This window comes from Sminthopsis crassicaudata, chromosome 5 (genome assembly GCF_048593235.1).
Source record: "Sminthopsis crassicaudata isolate SCR6 chromosome 5, ASM4859323v1, whole genome shotgun sequence".
Taxonomy (NCBI): domain Eukaryota; kingdom Metazoa; phylum Chordata; class Mammalia; order Dasyuromorphia; family Dasyuridae; genus Sminthopsis; species Sminthopsis crassicaudata.
The window spans coordinates 178,523,650-178,541,229 of NC_133621.1; the positions used below are offsets into that span (position 1 = coordinate 178,523,650).

At 32.0% G+C, this 17,580-nt stretch overlaps 1 protein-coding gene across 3 annotated transcripts in view; it reads right to left on the reverse strand.

Moving 5' to 3' along the window:
- Positions 1–17,580, reverse strand: part of PDE3A (phosphodiesterase 3A) — a 333,660-nt gene that overhangs the window by 35,392 nt on the left and 280,688 nt on the right. For all 3 annotated transcript variants that reach the window (XM_074268890.1, XM_074268889.1, XM_074268891.1), the window contains 3 exons: positions 10,503–10,614; positions 5,921–6,034; positions 5,508–5,707 (listed from right to left, as the gene is read on the reverse strand). In XM_074268890.1, coding sequence (XP_074124991.1) covers positions 5,508–5,707; positions 5,921–6,034; positions 10,503–10,614 — 426 coding nt within the window. The remainder of the gene's footprint in view (positions 1–5,507; positions 5,708–5,920; positions 6,035–10,502; positions 10,615–17,580) is intronic.

Consider the following 17,580-nt stretch of genomic DNA (forward strand, 5'->3'; position numbering starts at 1 on the left):
GTTTATCCCCATTACATATGAGCATCCAAAATTAAAGTGTCTTCATAAGAAGACACAGTAAAACTATACTAACAAGGGATGTCAACCTTCCTTTATCGGAACAAGATAAATCAAACTACAAATTAAACAAGAACAAAGTTAAGGAAGTGAATAGAATTTTAGCAAAATTAGGTATGGTAGATTTTTGGAGAAATTTGAATGGTGACAGAAAGGAATATACCTTTTTCTCAGTTGTGCATGGTGTCTACACAAAAATTTACCATGTATTGCAGCTCAAAAACCTCAAAAACAAATACAAAAAGGCAGAAATAGTAAATATATCATTTTCATATCACAATGCAATAAAACTTGCATATAATAAAGATTCATGGGAAAATAAACCAAAAATTAATTGGAAATGCATAATCTAATGCTGAAAAATGAATGGGTGAAGCAATAAATCATAGACACAATGGATAATTTCAAGAGAATGACATAATGAGACCACATACCAAAGCTTATGGTATGCAGTCAAATCACTTCTTAGGGGAAATTTTATATTTCTAGATGTAGCATCTATCTAAAAGCAAGAGCAAACATTTTATATAATGGGGACGAGCATTTCCAATAAGATGAGGAGAGAAACAAGGTTGGCTATTTTCACCACTGTTATAGTTCAATTTCACTTTTCTTAAGCAAAAATCCATCACTATTCTAATTCCTTCAATTTCTTTTAATTATCTTATTGATAAAGTTAACCTCTATATAAAGTATTGAATAATAATGTAATGTAAAAACAAAATTATCAGCTTTTGCAGATGATATATAGCATATAAGTGTATATTTGGGAAAACTGGAACACTAATGCATTGCTGGTGCATTTGTGAAATGATCCAACCCACTCTGGAGAGCAATTTGAAACTATGCCGATCAGGCTATAAAATTGTGTATACCCTTTGATCCAGCAGTATCTCTACTGGGTTTCTATCCCTAAGAAATCATAATAGAAGGAAAAGGACCCACATTCACAAAACTGTTTATAGCAGCCCTTTCTGTAGTGGCACGGAAATGGAAATTAAGTAGACACCCTTCACTGGAGGAATTATGCTATATGAATGTAGTGGAATATTATTGTTCTATAAGAAATGATAAGCAGACTGATTTCAGGAAAAAACATAGAAAAACTTACAAGAACCGATGCTAAATGAAGTTAGCAGAACCAAGAGAATCTTGCATACAGTAAGAAGATTATGTGATGCTCAACTCTGATGGACTTGGCTCTTTTCAACAATGAGGTGATTCAAGGCCATTCTAATAGACTTTGAATAGAAAGTGCCATCTACTTCCAGAAAGAGAATTGAATGTGGATCAAAAGTATAATATTTTCATCTTGTTGTTTGTTTGCTTGTTTTTTCTTATAGTTATTTTTCCTTTTGATCTGATTTTTTTTTTTGCTCAGAGTGATGAATATGGAAATATGTTTAGAAGAATTGCACATGTTTAACCTATATCAGACTGCTTGAGGAGAGAAGAGAGGACAGAAGAGGGAGAAAAATTTAGAACACAAGATTTTGCAAAGGAAAACTATCTCTGTATGTATTTAATGATTCAGATGGTAAAGGGATAATTGCAAATATTTCAGATTGCGTTCTGACTGAACAGGAAACAGTGCAGCTAGGTGAATAAAGTGCTAGAACTGAAGTCAAAAAGACCCGAGTTCAGATTTGAAGTAAGACACTTACAAGTCGTACTATAATTTTGTTACCTTATTGAAAAATAAGGATAATAACATATCTACCTCATGTGGTTTGTTGTAAGTATCAAATATGATAACATATAAAATGCTTTGTAAACCTCAAAAAGCTACATACATATATGTAAATACATATGTGTAAGTATATGTGTATGTATGTGCCAGAGTGATGATATTAATGGTTGATGAAATTGATTTGACCAATTGATTTGACAATAAAATTATATTGGATGGTACAAAGAATGAAATCAGGGAACTTTGGGATTAAATAATTATATTAAATGAGAGTTAATTGTACATTTCACAGGAATCATTCACTATACTCTAACACATACCCTAAACTTTAGAAAAGTAGATTTTAAAATTCAGGGGAAAAAAAGACAGGCAGTATCCCATAGCATAAGATTTTATGTGATAGGCATGATGAATGAACCCAAGAGTCAGATCTGGCAACACCAATCAAAAATTATTCCAATGTAGAAGAAAGGAGAAATTATTTAAGAAGTCAATGAGGCTACTTAAGGAATTCCAATTTTAAAAGAGATATAATGTGTGCTTGTATGTATGTTCATTTTTGTATGTGTATCAGATTTCTTGCTGTCGTGAGGAGAAGGAAAAGAGCAGGAGAGAAAATTTGGAACACATGATTTTGCAAAGGTAAATGTTGAAAACTAACTTTACATATGTTTGGAAAAATAAAATACTATTAAAATTGACATTTCTAGAACAGCAGAACATAACTAAAAGATGATAATTCCTAACTGCCAGGTTGCTGTCTTGGAGATTTTTACTTTGGGTGAAAGACAAAGCTCTTTCTTGGTTGATTTGATATATTACTTGCATTTAAAGAGCTCTTTATTTTTGTGTATATTTTCTGGAATATTCTAACTTGTATACCTCCAATTTATCTTTGATTGGATAGATAGTTTATTCACCATTCACTGCCTGTGATGGACTTTTGTACATCTGGAATTGGACAGGAAGGAATTAAATCTGTGAATGTAAGCTTGGGGTATTCCTTGATTCATAAAAGAGATCATGGAAGTGACATTTTTAAAAATGAAAATTGTATCTCTATGTAAAATATTTAGAAGATCAACAGATAAAATTCTAGGACAGTAAGCTTCTCAGAGAATGAAGGAAAGAGTGGCTAATCTTTCTTTAATGGCTTTGCTCTCCTCAAGTGAAGAATTATATTCTCCTCTAGGGAGAGGCAGAATTCCAGAGATATATAGCAACCTCAAAAGCCTAGGTATAAAATCCAGGTAAACATGTATATGTATCCAGACACACATATATTTTACATATAATTTATTTTGAAGGAAATTATTTAGACTTCAGGACTTTCCAGAGGCAATACATAGATCTTACAATGTATAAGAAAGGTAACAGAAAAAAAATTGCCAATGGGTAGATGTTTGTACTTGGAAGCAGAAAGATCTGGGTTTAAATTCCACTATTGGCCTTTCCTAATTATGTGATTATAGACAAAAGTCAGTTAATCTCTATATGCCTCAAGCATTTTAAAGGTATGTTTTGGATAAACTACAAGCTATATAAGTGAACATGTGATTTTTCAAATCTTCCTTGAAAGACTCTTTTGAGAACTGTTAAACAAATAATTCCATATGACAAAGATTTATTTGGATGTTTTATTCTTCATTGGAAAGGAATTAGATCATTAAAAAGGAATGTAAAGTTAAATACTGATAGCTGTATGTACTCATCTGTGAAACTTCAACTTGAAAGTAGATATATTCACTGGATCTGTACCACAAAGAGATCATAAAAAAGGGAAAAGTATCCACAATGCAAAAATTTTTTGTATCAGCCCTTTTTGTAGTGGCAAGGAGCTAGAAACTGAGAAGATACATGTCAGGGAATGGCTGAATAATTTATATGAATATTATAAAATAAACAATTAGGAGGATGATTTCAGAGAGCTTGAAGAGACTTACATGAACTGATGCAAGTGAAATGAGCAGAACCAGGAGATCATTGTACATATACCAAATTGTGCATACCGTTTGATCCAGCAATGTAACTACTGAGCTTATAATCCCAAAGAGATTTTAAAGGAGGAAAAGGGACCCACATGTGCAAAAATGTTTGTGGCAGTCCTTTTTGTAGTGGCAAGAAACTGAAAACTGAATGGATGTCCATCAGTTGGAGAATGGCTGAATAAGGTATGGCATATGAATGTGATGGAATATTGCTCTTCTTTATGAAATGATCAGCAGGCTGATTTCAGAAAGATCTGGAGAAACTTATATGAACTGATGCTAAGTGAAGTGAGTAGAACCAAGAGAATATTGTACACAAGAAGAAGATTATGTGATGATCAACTCTGATGGACTTGCCTCTTTTCAATAATGAGGTGATTCATGCCAATTCCAATACATTTGTGATGAAGAGAGCCATCTGTGTCCAGAAAGAGGACCATGAGAACTGAATGTGGATCACCCTTTTTGTTATTTGCTTTCTCTTTTTTCTCTCATTTTCCCTTTTTTATCTGATTTTTTTCTTGTGCAGCATGATAAATGTGTAAATATGTTTGCATGTTTAACCTATATCCTATTATTTACTATCTGGGTGAAGGGGCTGGTGGGAAGGAAGGGAGAAAAATTTAGAACAAGATTTTGCAAGGGTGAATGTTAACCTATCTTTGCATATGTTTTGAAAATAAAAAGTTATTTAAAAAGTGAAGGTAAATGTACTTACATTTGAAAAATATAGCAGCTCATTATGTGGTGGCAAAAATTTGAAAATTGAGGGGTTGCCCATTAATGGTGGAATAGCAAAAAGCTGTAATATGCAATTATGATGAATAGCTAGAAAGTGCCTGAAGTCAACTTAGAAATCATTTTTCCAGGTTCCAAGCCAGCACTCTATGTCACTGTGCCACTGATCTCCCTAAGTAGGTACTACATAAGGTATTATTATATTGGGGCAATAGGGGGCTGTCTCAAATAAGTTTTTTGAGAAGGGTGCTATCAAAATGGATTTTTACATGAAGGTTATTGAATCGTATTTCCTTTCAGCAAAACTGGCCTATTTGGGAAAGGGCCTGGCTTCGATGGATTTTTTTTTTTAATTCCTAATCATAATTCTGCAAAAGTTTACCCTTAAAGGTATTGTTTATCCAAAAAGAAATCAGGATCAAACTACTATTCTTCCAAAGTTTCAACTCTGTTTTTAACCCCCCCCACTAAGTAAGTGAAAAATTATTCTTAAATTCCATCCTAATTCTTTTTCATCAAGATCCTAATTCTTCAATAAAATCCTAATTCTCTAATAACTTAAAAATAACCAACTCTCTTGAGGAGTGCAATTTTTATCATTGTCTTTTAACTACTTCCAATTCTTATACACACATTCAATGAAAAAGTAATAAATTAAAGAACTTGTATATCTTCATGTCAGAGAGTAGCATTATAGAATGGCAAGAAGAAGCCTCAGGATTTTCAGGCTTTAAATCATGCTTCATGTTTTGTAAGTTTTAATTCAATAAAGGCCAATTGAATTGTCCACATTGTAAATAAATATACATAAAATTTGAAAGAATACTTTTGTGCTATAAAATGAGGAAGAAAATGGTTTCAGAAAAAAAAATGTCTCTATAGTCACAGCATATGAGATTATGACTAGAGACAGTGAAAACATTGTAGTGAATATTAACTTAATTCCCAAGACAACTAGGCTACATGAAATGAATAAATCTTTAAAAGATTCTTTCATGATATGGAATCATTCTACTTTTGAGGCAGACATTTACCTGGGGTGCACTAGTTGCAACCAGAAAAGCATTTGTCCTTCCTGGGTGATCATAATCATGCATGGCTGCAGCCACATAGAGAGCCATCAACTCTAGGGCAGGGATATTGCCAGCCAGGCATCCATATTTATCATCTGTTGCTGAATACATTTTTGAAAATACATATCCCATGTGTCCATGTGTTATTCCACTGTCAGAATCTGAGAAAAGATGTAAAAAAAGATATCATTTAAATTTCATCATTCAGTTCCCACATGTACACATATACACATTCTCAAACAATATTATTTGTTTTCACTCTGATTGAACAAGAATCTAATTTGAGTACTTAAATACATAAATGATAGCAATTTTTGAATTTTACTTAGTCTTTTGACTAAGATTCATATTGCTTATAGGAGAAAAAGAAATACCTGAATCACTTGCTGATCCATGGTCATTAATCACAGTTGAGAGGCCTGGAATAGGCTGAGTAGTAAGATACCAAACAGCATGTAAAACATCAGTGGCATGGACTCTGTTGTGATCTGTAAAAGAAAAAAAAAAAAAAAAAGATATGAATACTTCCTATCTCATTAGATCTGCAACCAGGACAAATGAATAGATGTTGTCTTAACACTCTTTGTGTCCAAAGACCAAGAGTGACATCTACTGGATAAATAATTCAAGTCTAATTAAAAATCAGTCAATACAAAAAGGGCAAAAGCGTTTTTATTTTATATCATCTACAGCAACAAAAATGACCAGTATGCATCATACTTATAAGTATGAATGTAAGAATTTCTATTGATAGACAAGAGGAAAAAATACACAAGTATTCTATGCATAGAGGACCATATCTGAAAATACTCCTCTGAACAGAATTTTAATTTTTCATTGTTTATATGTTCCTATAAAAAATATTAGGAATGATACAAAAGTACATTAAATGCTAAATGTCATAAAATAATAGGATTTAGAGCCAGATGGGCCTTTTGAAATTATTTAATCCAACAGCTTTCTTTATTTCATTTCATTTCAGAAGTACTGAGAGCAAAGGGTCAATATATGACTTTGGAGGCATAGAAGATTCCTCCAGAAGAATCCTTCACAGAAAGTACAATGAGAAGGAAGATTTAAATAATAATCTTATTTAAGTCTTTTAATCTTGCTTACAAATTTAATAGAAAAAAAATTAAGGACTCTCTGAGTCTATCAAGAATTCCTTATTTTGATATAACCCACTTGAATTTGGACTATTTAGTCACTTTTATATATTCAAATTCATTTTTTCACTTACTTTCCCTATCAAAATCTTTTTTTTTTGATGTGTAACCACTTAAATGATAATTTAATACACAAATGTTAACAAACTAAAATGTTTGTTAAAAAAACTAAAAAAAAACTAATAATGTAAATTATTCAGCAGTACATAAATGTAAGCATATTTTGACCTATAAACAATATTAAAGTATAACATTGATTAGCTAGAGTGCTTATGGGTCTGCATAGCTATTGGCTAATATTTAATTCTTCTAGATAAAAATCTTAATTGTTTTGTTTTTACCAAACTACATTATGATGGCTAAGAATCTTCCTGTGCCTTAAGTTATAATTAAGATCAATCAGATCTTGATTCCTAATGTCATTTATAACTGTACAATACTAAAAACATCCTTTAGAAAATACACATAGCTAGTTCAGGTCTATTTTTTATAAGAATATTTTGCCTTTCCAATGACCTTTAGATCAGAAACATGAACACCATGGGATGATATCACTGAAAACAAATCATAGATAACTTGGTTTCAGGGTGCTAATTTAGGCATTTGTCAAACACAGCTGTATAACAGCTGTTGCTTTTTTTTCTGAGCCTTGATTTCATACAATGTAGAGGAACCAAAATATTAAGCATTATGTCTGTGCATTAATTTCCCTACTATAACTCATTTCCTTTTTATTTAAGGGTTTTTTTTTTCTTCTTTTCCTTGTATTAAGGAAAGTGTTTTGGGAAAGGCATGGGTGCTTTATTCTTTACACTAGTGAAAAGAATATATACTTGGCTCTCTTCTGTTGCTTGTTTAAACAATCTTGTATTTACTTTTTTTCTCTTCTCTGTTGCTCCTTTGTTTTGGCCCTTTTGGCACTCATTCTCATTCTTTCTGGATTTTGTCAGTTACCCTGATATTGCTTCTTATCTCCCAAAAGACTTGTTCCTTTCTTTCCTGCCACTTCAGTTTTAACTTGACTTTTCTCTTTTTAGTGATCATGACGCTTGAATTGTCTTCCTCTGCCCTGCCAAGCCCCTTCAACTTCAAGTACAATACACACCAAAAGATAGATTATAGAACTTTCTTGAACTTTGGATGATTTCACATCTTCTCAATGGTATTTGTTCCCCTTCAGATTTCAATGCAGAATTACACACAAGAGATCAAGATTATATGAGAGTTCTTAGAATAGATTCATGAAGGGACATAAATCAGCAACAGTTATATTAAGTTTACTTTAAAATTCCTACTACTAACTATATTTAATTCTGCAGGAACACATGTAGACTAGTTAGTGTGAGATATTTTCCATAATTAAAATAAGTTCATATTGTTTAGTTGAGGTTTTTTTTGAGTAAACTGGAAACCCATGTAAAAATTAAAGTCAACTAAGACACAGAAAACCCAAATGATAATAAAAACAAATATTTATGTGTTAATTATTCATCTATGTGAAATATATTTATTTATTGACTTCTTTCGATGTTCTCTGGCAATTCTTATCTGAGCTAAAAAAAAAAAAAAAAACTTTCAACATAGTGAGGCTGTGATTGGACTCAGGGAAGTTCACTGCAGTATTTGGATCTCTCCTTCTACTCAATCTTTGCAGCCTTCCCTACCAAAATCTACTTATGTTACTACCCATCTCAGGGGACTCAAATACTATCTATTATAATAGGAACACCTAAAAACTAAATTATGCTTAGCCATTAATCCTTGGTCATCAGTGTGTTATCAATAAATATTAACAATATTTGTCATTCCAAGTTTTAAGTTTATACAATATTTTATATACATGACCTCATCTGATCCATACAACAACTCAGAAAAGCAAGTGTTTCATTATTATCTCCATTTTAAAAAATTAAGATCAAGAAATTACTATAGGTGATCTGTTCGGGTCACTGATAAGTAAATGGTAAAGTAAGGACTTAACTTTAAAGTCAGGTTTCTTTCTATGTTTTTCCCAATTTATATAGGTGGTGAGTTGAGGTAGAAGTAACTGCATCATATAATAGGAACTGGTTGTTCAATCTTCTGATTTCACCATAGATACAGCTTGAAATCAGAATATTATAACTCTGTTCTTATATCATCACACCTTCTGAACTGGATATCCCATAGAGCTTAGACTACTCCGATCTTATCTCCTACAGCAAGACACAGTCATTAAAATATTTCTTAACTCTTCTTATGCGATAGATAGGCTATCTTTTAAACCTTGGATGGACCTTAACTCTACTTCTCTTAGGGTCTTCCCCTCTGAGACTGACTCTTTTAACTAGATAAGCTAGGTCATCTTTTGACTCAATTCTTTTTTCTTTTCTTTAATTTTTTTTATTATATATGTTAAAATGTATGTTGAATCCAATATGTTAAACATATTTATACACTTCTCTTGCCACACAAGAAAAATCAAATCAAACCAGAAAAAAGAATCATAATAAAGTGCAAGCAAACAATAACAAAAAGAGTGAGCATGTTATGTTGTGATCCACATTCCTTTCCCACAGTTCTCTGTCTGGGTATAGATGGCTCTCTTCATCTCCAGATCATTGGAAGTGGCCTCAGTCATTTGATTGTTGGAAAAGAGCTATGTTAATCAGAATTGATCATTGTATAGTCTTCTTATTGCTGTGTACAATGATCTTCTGGTTCTTCTCATTTCACTCAGCATCAGTTCATATAAGTCTCTCCAGGCCTCTCTGAAATCATCCTGCTGGTTGTTTCTTACAGAACAATAATATTCCATAACATTCATATACCATAACTTATTCAGCCATTCTCCAGCTGATAGGCATCTACTCAGTTTCTAGTTTCTTGACACTGAAAAGGGCTGCCACAAACATTTTTTCACATGTGGATCCCTTTCCCTCACTTAAGATCTCTTTGGGATATAGAAATTTCCAGTAGAAATACTGCTGGAGCAAAGGGTATACACACTTTGATAACCCTTTGGGCATAGTTCCAAATTGCTTTCCAGAATTTTTGCCTCAATTCTTACATAGCCTTTAATCACTGAATGATTTTTGTCTCAGACAAATTGAGACATGGAAAAGCCTTTGGCTTAAAAAAGCCAAGGTCTCCCATTATATCCAGGGCCATCTCCAATTATCCTGGCCCATGTCTCACCATTGGACAAAGATGATTCTGGAGAAGACAGAGAGGCCAATTATTTTGCACAGTCCTGCCTCACAAAAATCCAATTTACTTGTATGTCAGAAAATCATCTTGATGTCATTTGTCCTCATTGAGAATAAAGGACTAACAATAATATCATTAAAACACTTCTGGATCAACGGGTATGCACAGTTTGATAATTATTTTTTAACTTCCTCTGTATCTAATTTTACTTTTTTTTAAATAAAAATTATACCAGATATAATTCAAAACATAAAACTTTAAGAATTATTTTACAAAAGAAAAAGTTAATCAGTGGTTCTAATTCATATAGTAAAAACATCATTCTAAAGAAAACAATTCTGAAAATCTAAAGATCTGGGACTAACCTAACTATTTCTACATAGATACCCTATGTCTAATCTTTGAGTAGCATTTTTGGAGGAAAATCCCACATGTAGAAATCCTCACACAAATGAAATCACAGAGCCTTTATATATTCTTGTGATATTATTGCTAAGGAAAAATCTAGCATATTTTATTGTCGTTAATTATTTATAGATTCAAATGTAACAGTTGGAAATTGGAAATCTTATTTTCAACTGCCATAACTAGGTATACTTACAAGGAATATCCCGATAACCATTCTCCAAGGCATGAAAATAATTCATAAATTCTCTTACAGGAATTTTAAAAGTTTCAAAGAGTCCCATGTCTTCAAAAAGTCTGTATGATACCTAAAGAAAGGAAGGACAAGATGCTATAAAAATGCCATAGCACAGGTCTAAAATTATAAATGAAAATGGGCATCTCTCATTAAATAATTTAATTCATTACCATCAGAGGCTTCATTAATAGAATTAATTAGATTTTTGGTGGATACCTATTGTCTAGCTTGCATTGTTTGAGACCATTTGAGTTTCAAAAAAGTCTAATAAGTCTCTTAATATAAAGAACTTCCAGTATTTTCAGAAAGAATAGAAAGGCTACCATTAGTAAATAATATTGCATTATTATTTATTTATATAGTAAACTAGTACATTGTGAACTTAGAGGACTGAATTGTCTATTGTTGTTATAAAGAGTCATAGCATCTTCAATTTGGGAGGGATCTAACTTGTCTGTGACCAAGGATTATTATAACATGCCAGCAAAAGCAGCAATCCAGTCTGTGCTCAAAGGTTTCTAAGGATGAGAATTTCTTACCTTCAGAAGTAGCTGTTCAGCCTTTTTTCCCCTTATTTAACTTAAAGCTCAGGACCCTTCTAGAAAAACATAGGTCCTCATGTACAAGGTCCAATCCCAAAGGGGACTTTAAAGACAATTGCATTTTCTTTTTGGTTCATGTATTACCTCTTGGCTCCCCTCAGATAGAAAACATGTTTGAGGAAGTTAAACGGCAATTCTTTTCCCAACAGGCTCAACCTATCTGGATAAATGATTTTGCCATTCAATTAGGACAGTGTTCAGGAAATAAACTAGCAATGTTTTTTTTTTCCCCGAAAAAATATTGTTGAGTCAGAAAATCTCCTTTCTCTAGAGACCTAGATTCCCAAAACTCTCTAGATTTTGAACTTGAGAATTACTGAATTCATATTTATCCATGAAAAAACCTTGAAAGTTGAGATTACTTTCCCAAGTCCAGCAGTGATGTACATGTCCGATTATTTTGGGAGCCTCTGAAAAAGTTGTTTCAGTGTCTTTGATACTATTTGTTTATCTGGAGAAAATCTATTTTCTGGTTCTCTTTCTCAAGTCAAGTACAAGCACAAGGAACTCCCATATGCCTCTATCCTGAGGAATCCTGGAGAAAGGATTCCCATCCCACTAACAATCTTCTCAGGACCAAGTCTATTCCAGTGAACAATGGTATTTTTCTGGGTTTATATTTGAATATTAATATATATCCTTAGTATCTTTGTCAAGAAGACCCCAAATAAGGTCAGGATGAGTCAAATATGAAAATAACTAAGCACATACCAAGTGAACAGAGCCCAATTTTGACATAAAGATCAAAGTCAAGAATTAGACCAGAAAAAGATTAGCAAACAAAAGCATAAATTTTTTTTGGCATAACAAGCTCCTATACTGGCAGAAGATTCCAAGACAAATTCAAAAGAAGATAAGAATATAAAAAGAGCCAAAAGAAGGCTCACTAAAAGGACATACACAAAAAAAATTTCTAATGTAAATAACACCTTCAATACCAGAATTGTCTTAATGGTAAAAAGAAGCACAAAAATACATTGAAGGAAAGAACTCCTTACAAGCAGAACTGGTCAAAGGGGGAGGGGATAAGAAGTACAAAATCCTTATGAAATCAATATTTCTTTAAAAATGAAAATTGGGTAAATGAAAGTTAATGATTTCATGAGACATCAAGAAACAATAAAATAAAGTCAGAAGAAAAAAGAAGAAAATGTGAAATATCTCATTGGAAAACAACTGACTTAGAAAATAGATACAGGAGATGTAATTGAATAATTATTGAACTCCCTGAAAGCCATTTTTAAAAAGCCAGTACATTTTTATTCCAAGAAATTGTCCAATCTGATGTTTTAGATACACAGAGTAAAATAGAAATGGAAAGAATTTGCTGCTCACCTCCTGAAATTCCAAAATGAAAATGCCCAGGTATATTATAGCCAAATTCCAGAGCTCCCAAGTCAAAGAGAAAATACTTTAAGTAGCTAGAAAGAAACAAGTCAAATACCATGGAGCCACAGTCAGGATAACACAAGATTTAGTGGTTGCCATATTAAAGAATGGAAGGCTTAGAATCTAATATTTCAGAAGGCAAAGGAGTTAGGATTACAACCAAGAATAAACTACCCAGAAAAATGAAGTTTAATCTTTCAGGGAAAAAATTTAATTAAATTGAAGACTTTCAAGCATCCCTGATGAAAAAATACCTGAATAGAAATGTAAGCATTTTAACATAAGACTCAAGAAAAGCTTGAATAAATAAACATCAAAAATAATAATCAATAACCCAGTAAAGCTAAACTGTTTAGATCATTATATAGAAAGATGATACATTTAACTCCTAAGAACTTTATTATTATTAGTTCACCAACAAGGAATTTTCATAGAGGGAGGGCAGGGCTGTGAATTTGTTATATTCAAATTTTCTAAAAAAACAAAACTAAACTAAACTAAAACTAAAACAATCAAGGGGTAAGAAAGAGAGATACATTAGTAGAAGGGGAAAGGGAAAGACAGAATGCGGCAAATTTTCTCACATAAAAGTACAAGGCAGAATGTATGGAGATGTAGGCAATTCCTAAACCTTACTTTTATCAGAATTGATTGAAAGAAGGAAGACTGCACACATACATTGTGTGCACTCACATATGAACATGCATTTGATATAGAAAAATATAAATATAAATACCTGAGAGATAGGAGTGGTTGATAAAAGGGAGAGCAACTTAAGGGAAACAATGATCAAAACCAATGTGGGGGTTGCAAAAAATTTACTAAGAGTAAAATGTATCAAATATTCATTCTACCAATATGTGTATGTAAAAATAACTATTTCTCTCATTAGTATGCAAATTTGCTTTCATTTTTAATAAAAGACAACATTATATGTATATCAAAGAATTGTTTGAAAATAAATTTCTTGATTATTTCTATTAGTAAATGTTTGATTTGATTTGCTATTTTATATACCTTTATATCTGGACTTGCATAAAAATTTTCTTGGGTGACAAAGGGTTCGCAGTAAAAAAAAAAAAAAAAGAAGAAGAAGAAAAAGAAGAAGAAGGAGAAGAAGAAGCCCTTCTATTCTGCCATAGACAAGGGAGGGTGATATATATATAGATCTATCTATCTATATATAGATAGATAGATCTATATATATAGATATATATAGATAAATATATAGCAAGTATTGAGGTGAGTCATGGTCAGAAGACATAAAGAATAATTTTCAAGGAAAGAAAGCAAAACTATAGTCTGATTTAAAATGCTCTAGAATCTAAATTAATACTAATCAGAAAAAGGCACATAAGACATCAGAGCTGCCACCTCAGATTTCTCAAAAGTGATTTATGCTGTAAAAGATAAGGGAAAAATAGGTACACATTAATGAATTATTGATAGAGTTGTGAACTGGTCCATTTTGGAGAACTGGTCCATTCTGGACTTCATTCTGGAAAACACTTCGAAACTTTGCCCCTGGGCTATATAAAAAAAAAAAAAAACAACTGTTTCTTCTCTTTAACCTAACAGAAATTCTATAGGAATATCCCAAAGGCATCAAAGGAAAAAGAAAAGGAATTATAAGTTCAAATATACTAATAGCAACTATTTTGTATTGGCAAAGAATTAGAAATTGAGGGGATGCTCATCATTGGGGAATGACTAAACAAGTTATGGTATATGACTGTGTCAGATTACTACTGTGATTTAAGAAATGATATTGGGATTGATTTAAAGGGGAAAAACATAACAAGACCTATGTGAAGTAGCTCAAATTGAAATTAAAAGAACTGGGAGATTATTGTATATGTTGCAGTGATGATCAACTAACACAAAAGAAACAAACAAACAAAAATAAAGAGATAAATGAACATAATATATGTATTTTTACATTCCGTTTCTTTAGTTCTTCTTCTGGATGCAGGAGGCATCTCTATTGAGTCTCTATTGAGACTGCTTTGGATACTGAACTGACAAGAAGCAAGACTTTCATAGTTGATTATCATACATTCTTGCTACTATTTTCTACAATGTATTTCTGGTTCTGCTTGTTTTGCTCAGAATCAGTTCATGTAAATCTTTCTGAAATGAGCTTTTTCATCATTTTTAAATAACAATAAGAATCATTACCTTTATATTCCACAACTTGTTCAACCATTCTCCAATTGATGGACATCTATTCATTTTCCAATTTTTGCTGCCACAAATAGAGTTGCTACAAACATTTTTGCACATGTGGGTCCTTTTCCCTTCTTTATGATTTCCTTGGGATACAGACCCAGTAATGACACTGGTGGGAAAAATGGTATATACAGTTTGATAGCCCTTCAGGCACAGTTCCAGATTGCTCTCCAGAATTGTTGGATCATTTCACAACTCCATCAACAATGCATTCATGTCCCAGTTTTCCCACATCTCCTCCAACATTTATCATCTTTTCCTTTTATCTTAGCCAATCTGAGATGGTGCCTCAGAGATGTTTTAATTTGTATTACTCTAATCAATAGTGATTTAGAGAAATTTTCCATGTAACTATAAATGGCTTTAATTTTATCACCTGAAAATTGCCTGTTTATATCCTTTGACCATTTAGCAATTGGGGAATGATTTGTATTCTTATAAATGTGACATAGTTCTTTATTTTAGAAATGGGATCTTTATCAGAAATACTGGCTGTTAAGATTTTTTCCCAGCTTTATACTTCCCTTTTAATCTTATTTCTGTTGGTTTTATTTGTGCAAAAACTTTTTAATATAATGTAATCAAACCTATCCATTTTGCCTTTTATAATGTTATCTACTTCTTCTTTGGTCATAAATTCTTCCCTTTTCCAAAGATCTGATAGGCAAATTATCCCTTTCTCTTCTAATTTGTTTATGGTATCATCCTTTATGCCCAAATCATGGGCATTTTGACCTTATTTTGGTATGGGGCATGAGAGCTAGGTCAATGCTGAGTTTCTGCCATATTATTTTCCAGTTTTCCCAACAACTTTTGTCCAAAAGGGAGTTCTTATTCCAGAATGTGAAGTTTGAAAATTTATCAAATACTAGATTGCTATAGGTCTTGATAATTGTGTGGTGTTTATCAAATCAATTCCACTGATCTACAACTCTGTTTCTTAGCCAGTACCAAGTGGTTTTGATGATTACTGTTTTATAATATAGTTTTAGGTTTGGTACTGATATGCATATGTATCCTTGACATTTATATTTCTAGGAATGAAAAATCAAAGAGAAAACATTTTTTCATTTTTTGTGTGAAGGACGGATAGGAGTCAGGATCCAGACCACTGGATGTCTGTTATTTTTTCTCTGGGACTCTTGTGAATTGTTGTTGCAGGCTGATGAACACTGGAATTAACTAGTCAGAAATCATCAGGAGTAGACTAGTACATTGGTGAGGCTTAACTACAGGCTGTTTTGTTTTGTTTTGTTTTGTTTTTTCCCTGGCAATATACTGAAAGAGGTCGATGTCACTCTCCTAGAGTAGGGGTGAGGAGTGCTACTGGCCCCTTCCTACTTTCTACTCCATTTAGGAAAGAGAGAAACAAAGAATTAAAGGAGATCAATTTTTGATAGAACATATCCAAAAAAATGGATTGAATATGGAAATATGGAACATGTAAAAGAAGAAAGTTAATTCAGGGAGTTGGAGAATGCAATAAAAAATAAAGAAATTTATTCTGATCTCATTTTAATAAGGACATTTAAAATAATTTCATTTTTTATTTCTAGTAATAATAATAATTAAAAATAATTAATAATTTGTTCCTTAAAACATTTTGCCTATTATGAATACTGAGCTAGATATTGGATTTTTCTCCTTCTCCAAATGTCTTCTTAATTCTATCACCTAATTCTGCCTTAGGCAACTCTTTAGCAGTGAGCACTACTAGTCAGTACTAATATTTGTGGTTTTATATATAATCAAAAGAAAAAAGAAAAAGAAAATAATATTGAAGAAATAAGAAAAGAAGTAGAGAAATGAAAAAGGTGAGGACAAATAAGGAAAGAGCTATACATGCTGAAGATTGGCAGAAAATTACTATCAGGAGTAAAGCTTCAAGATCACTTAGTGGCTGCTATGTCATAACAGTCACTCCTAACGAACTTTTATTGTGCTCATATATAAATGAATTTATGATCTTATTAATGTAGGCATTCATTCAAATGGTATAATTCATCATTCATTGATTCTTTAAAAAAATTTGCAAATGTAGGGAGATTGGGAGATGGATGTCATGTATGAGGAAACATTTTATAAGTCTATCTTCTATACGAATTGTATTTAGATGTGATTTTTGGTTCTGAATCCATTTTTCACTGATTTGCTAACCAACTTTCCCAATAACACTTATCAAATAATTAATTATTTCATAACTTCTTATTTTCTAGGATGACTTTAATATTTTGATGGATTTATGTTCTTTATAATGATGATACCTCAACAGTGAGGATTGCAAACCCTTCATGCTTTGCAATCTTGGGAGATTTTTAATCTATGTACTTCTATAAATCTTCCACAAAAGGTTCACCCAGTGTTGAGGGGGAGAATTTCTTCAGGATATTTTGACATGTGAAGATACCAATACAGCATTCTTCCTTTTGTCATATAAACTGTTCAATTTATTTTTAATCATATATATCTCCCTTTATACTATTTCTGTATGATTTCCTTTAGTTATATATCACAAACTTTGCACATCTACCACATCTCTTCATGACATTTGGGTGCTCTTGTCCTTTAATTCTTCAGGGATTATAGTATTTTGTAGTTTGTAGTATCATAAGAAAACTGCTTTTTATGAAAAAGAGACATCTCTCAGGAAAAGGATGGTATCATTAAAAGCATGCAAAAATTTCCCAAAAGTAATAAAGGTTGTTCTCTTTGTATATGTGTTCATGCATATGGAATAGCACTCTAAGTTTTTACATCATAATGTGGATAAAAGCCATTCTTCATTCTTTCAGTTTTTCATTAGTAGATAGGTTGAA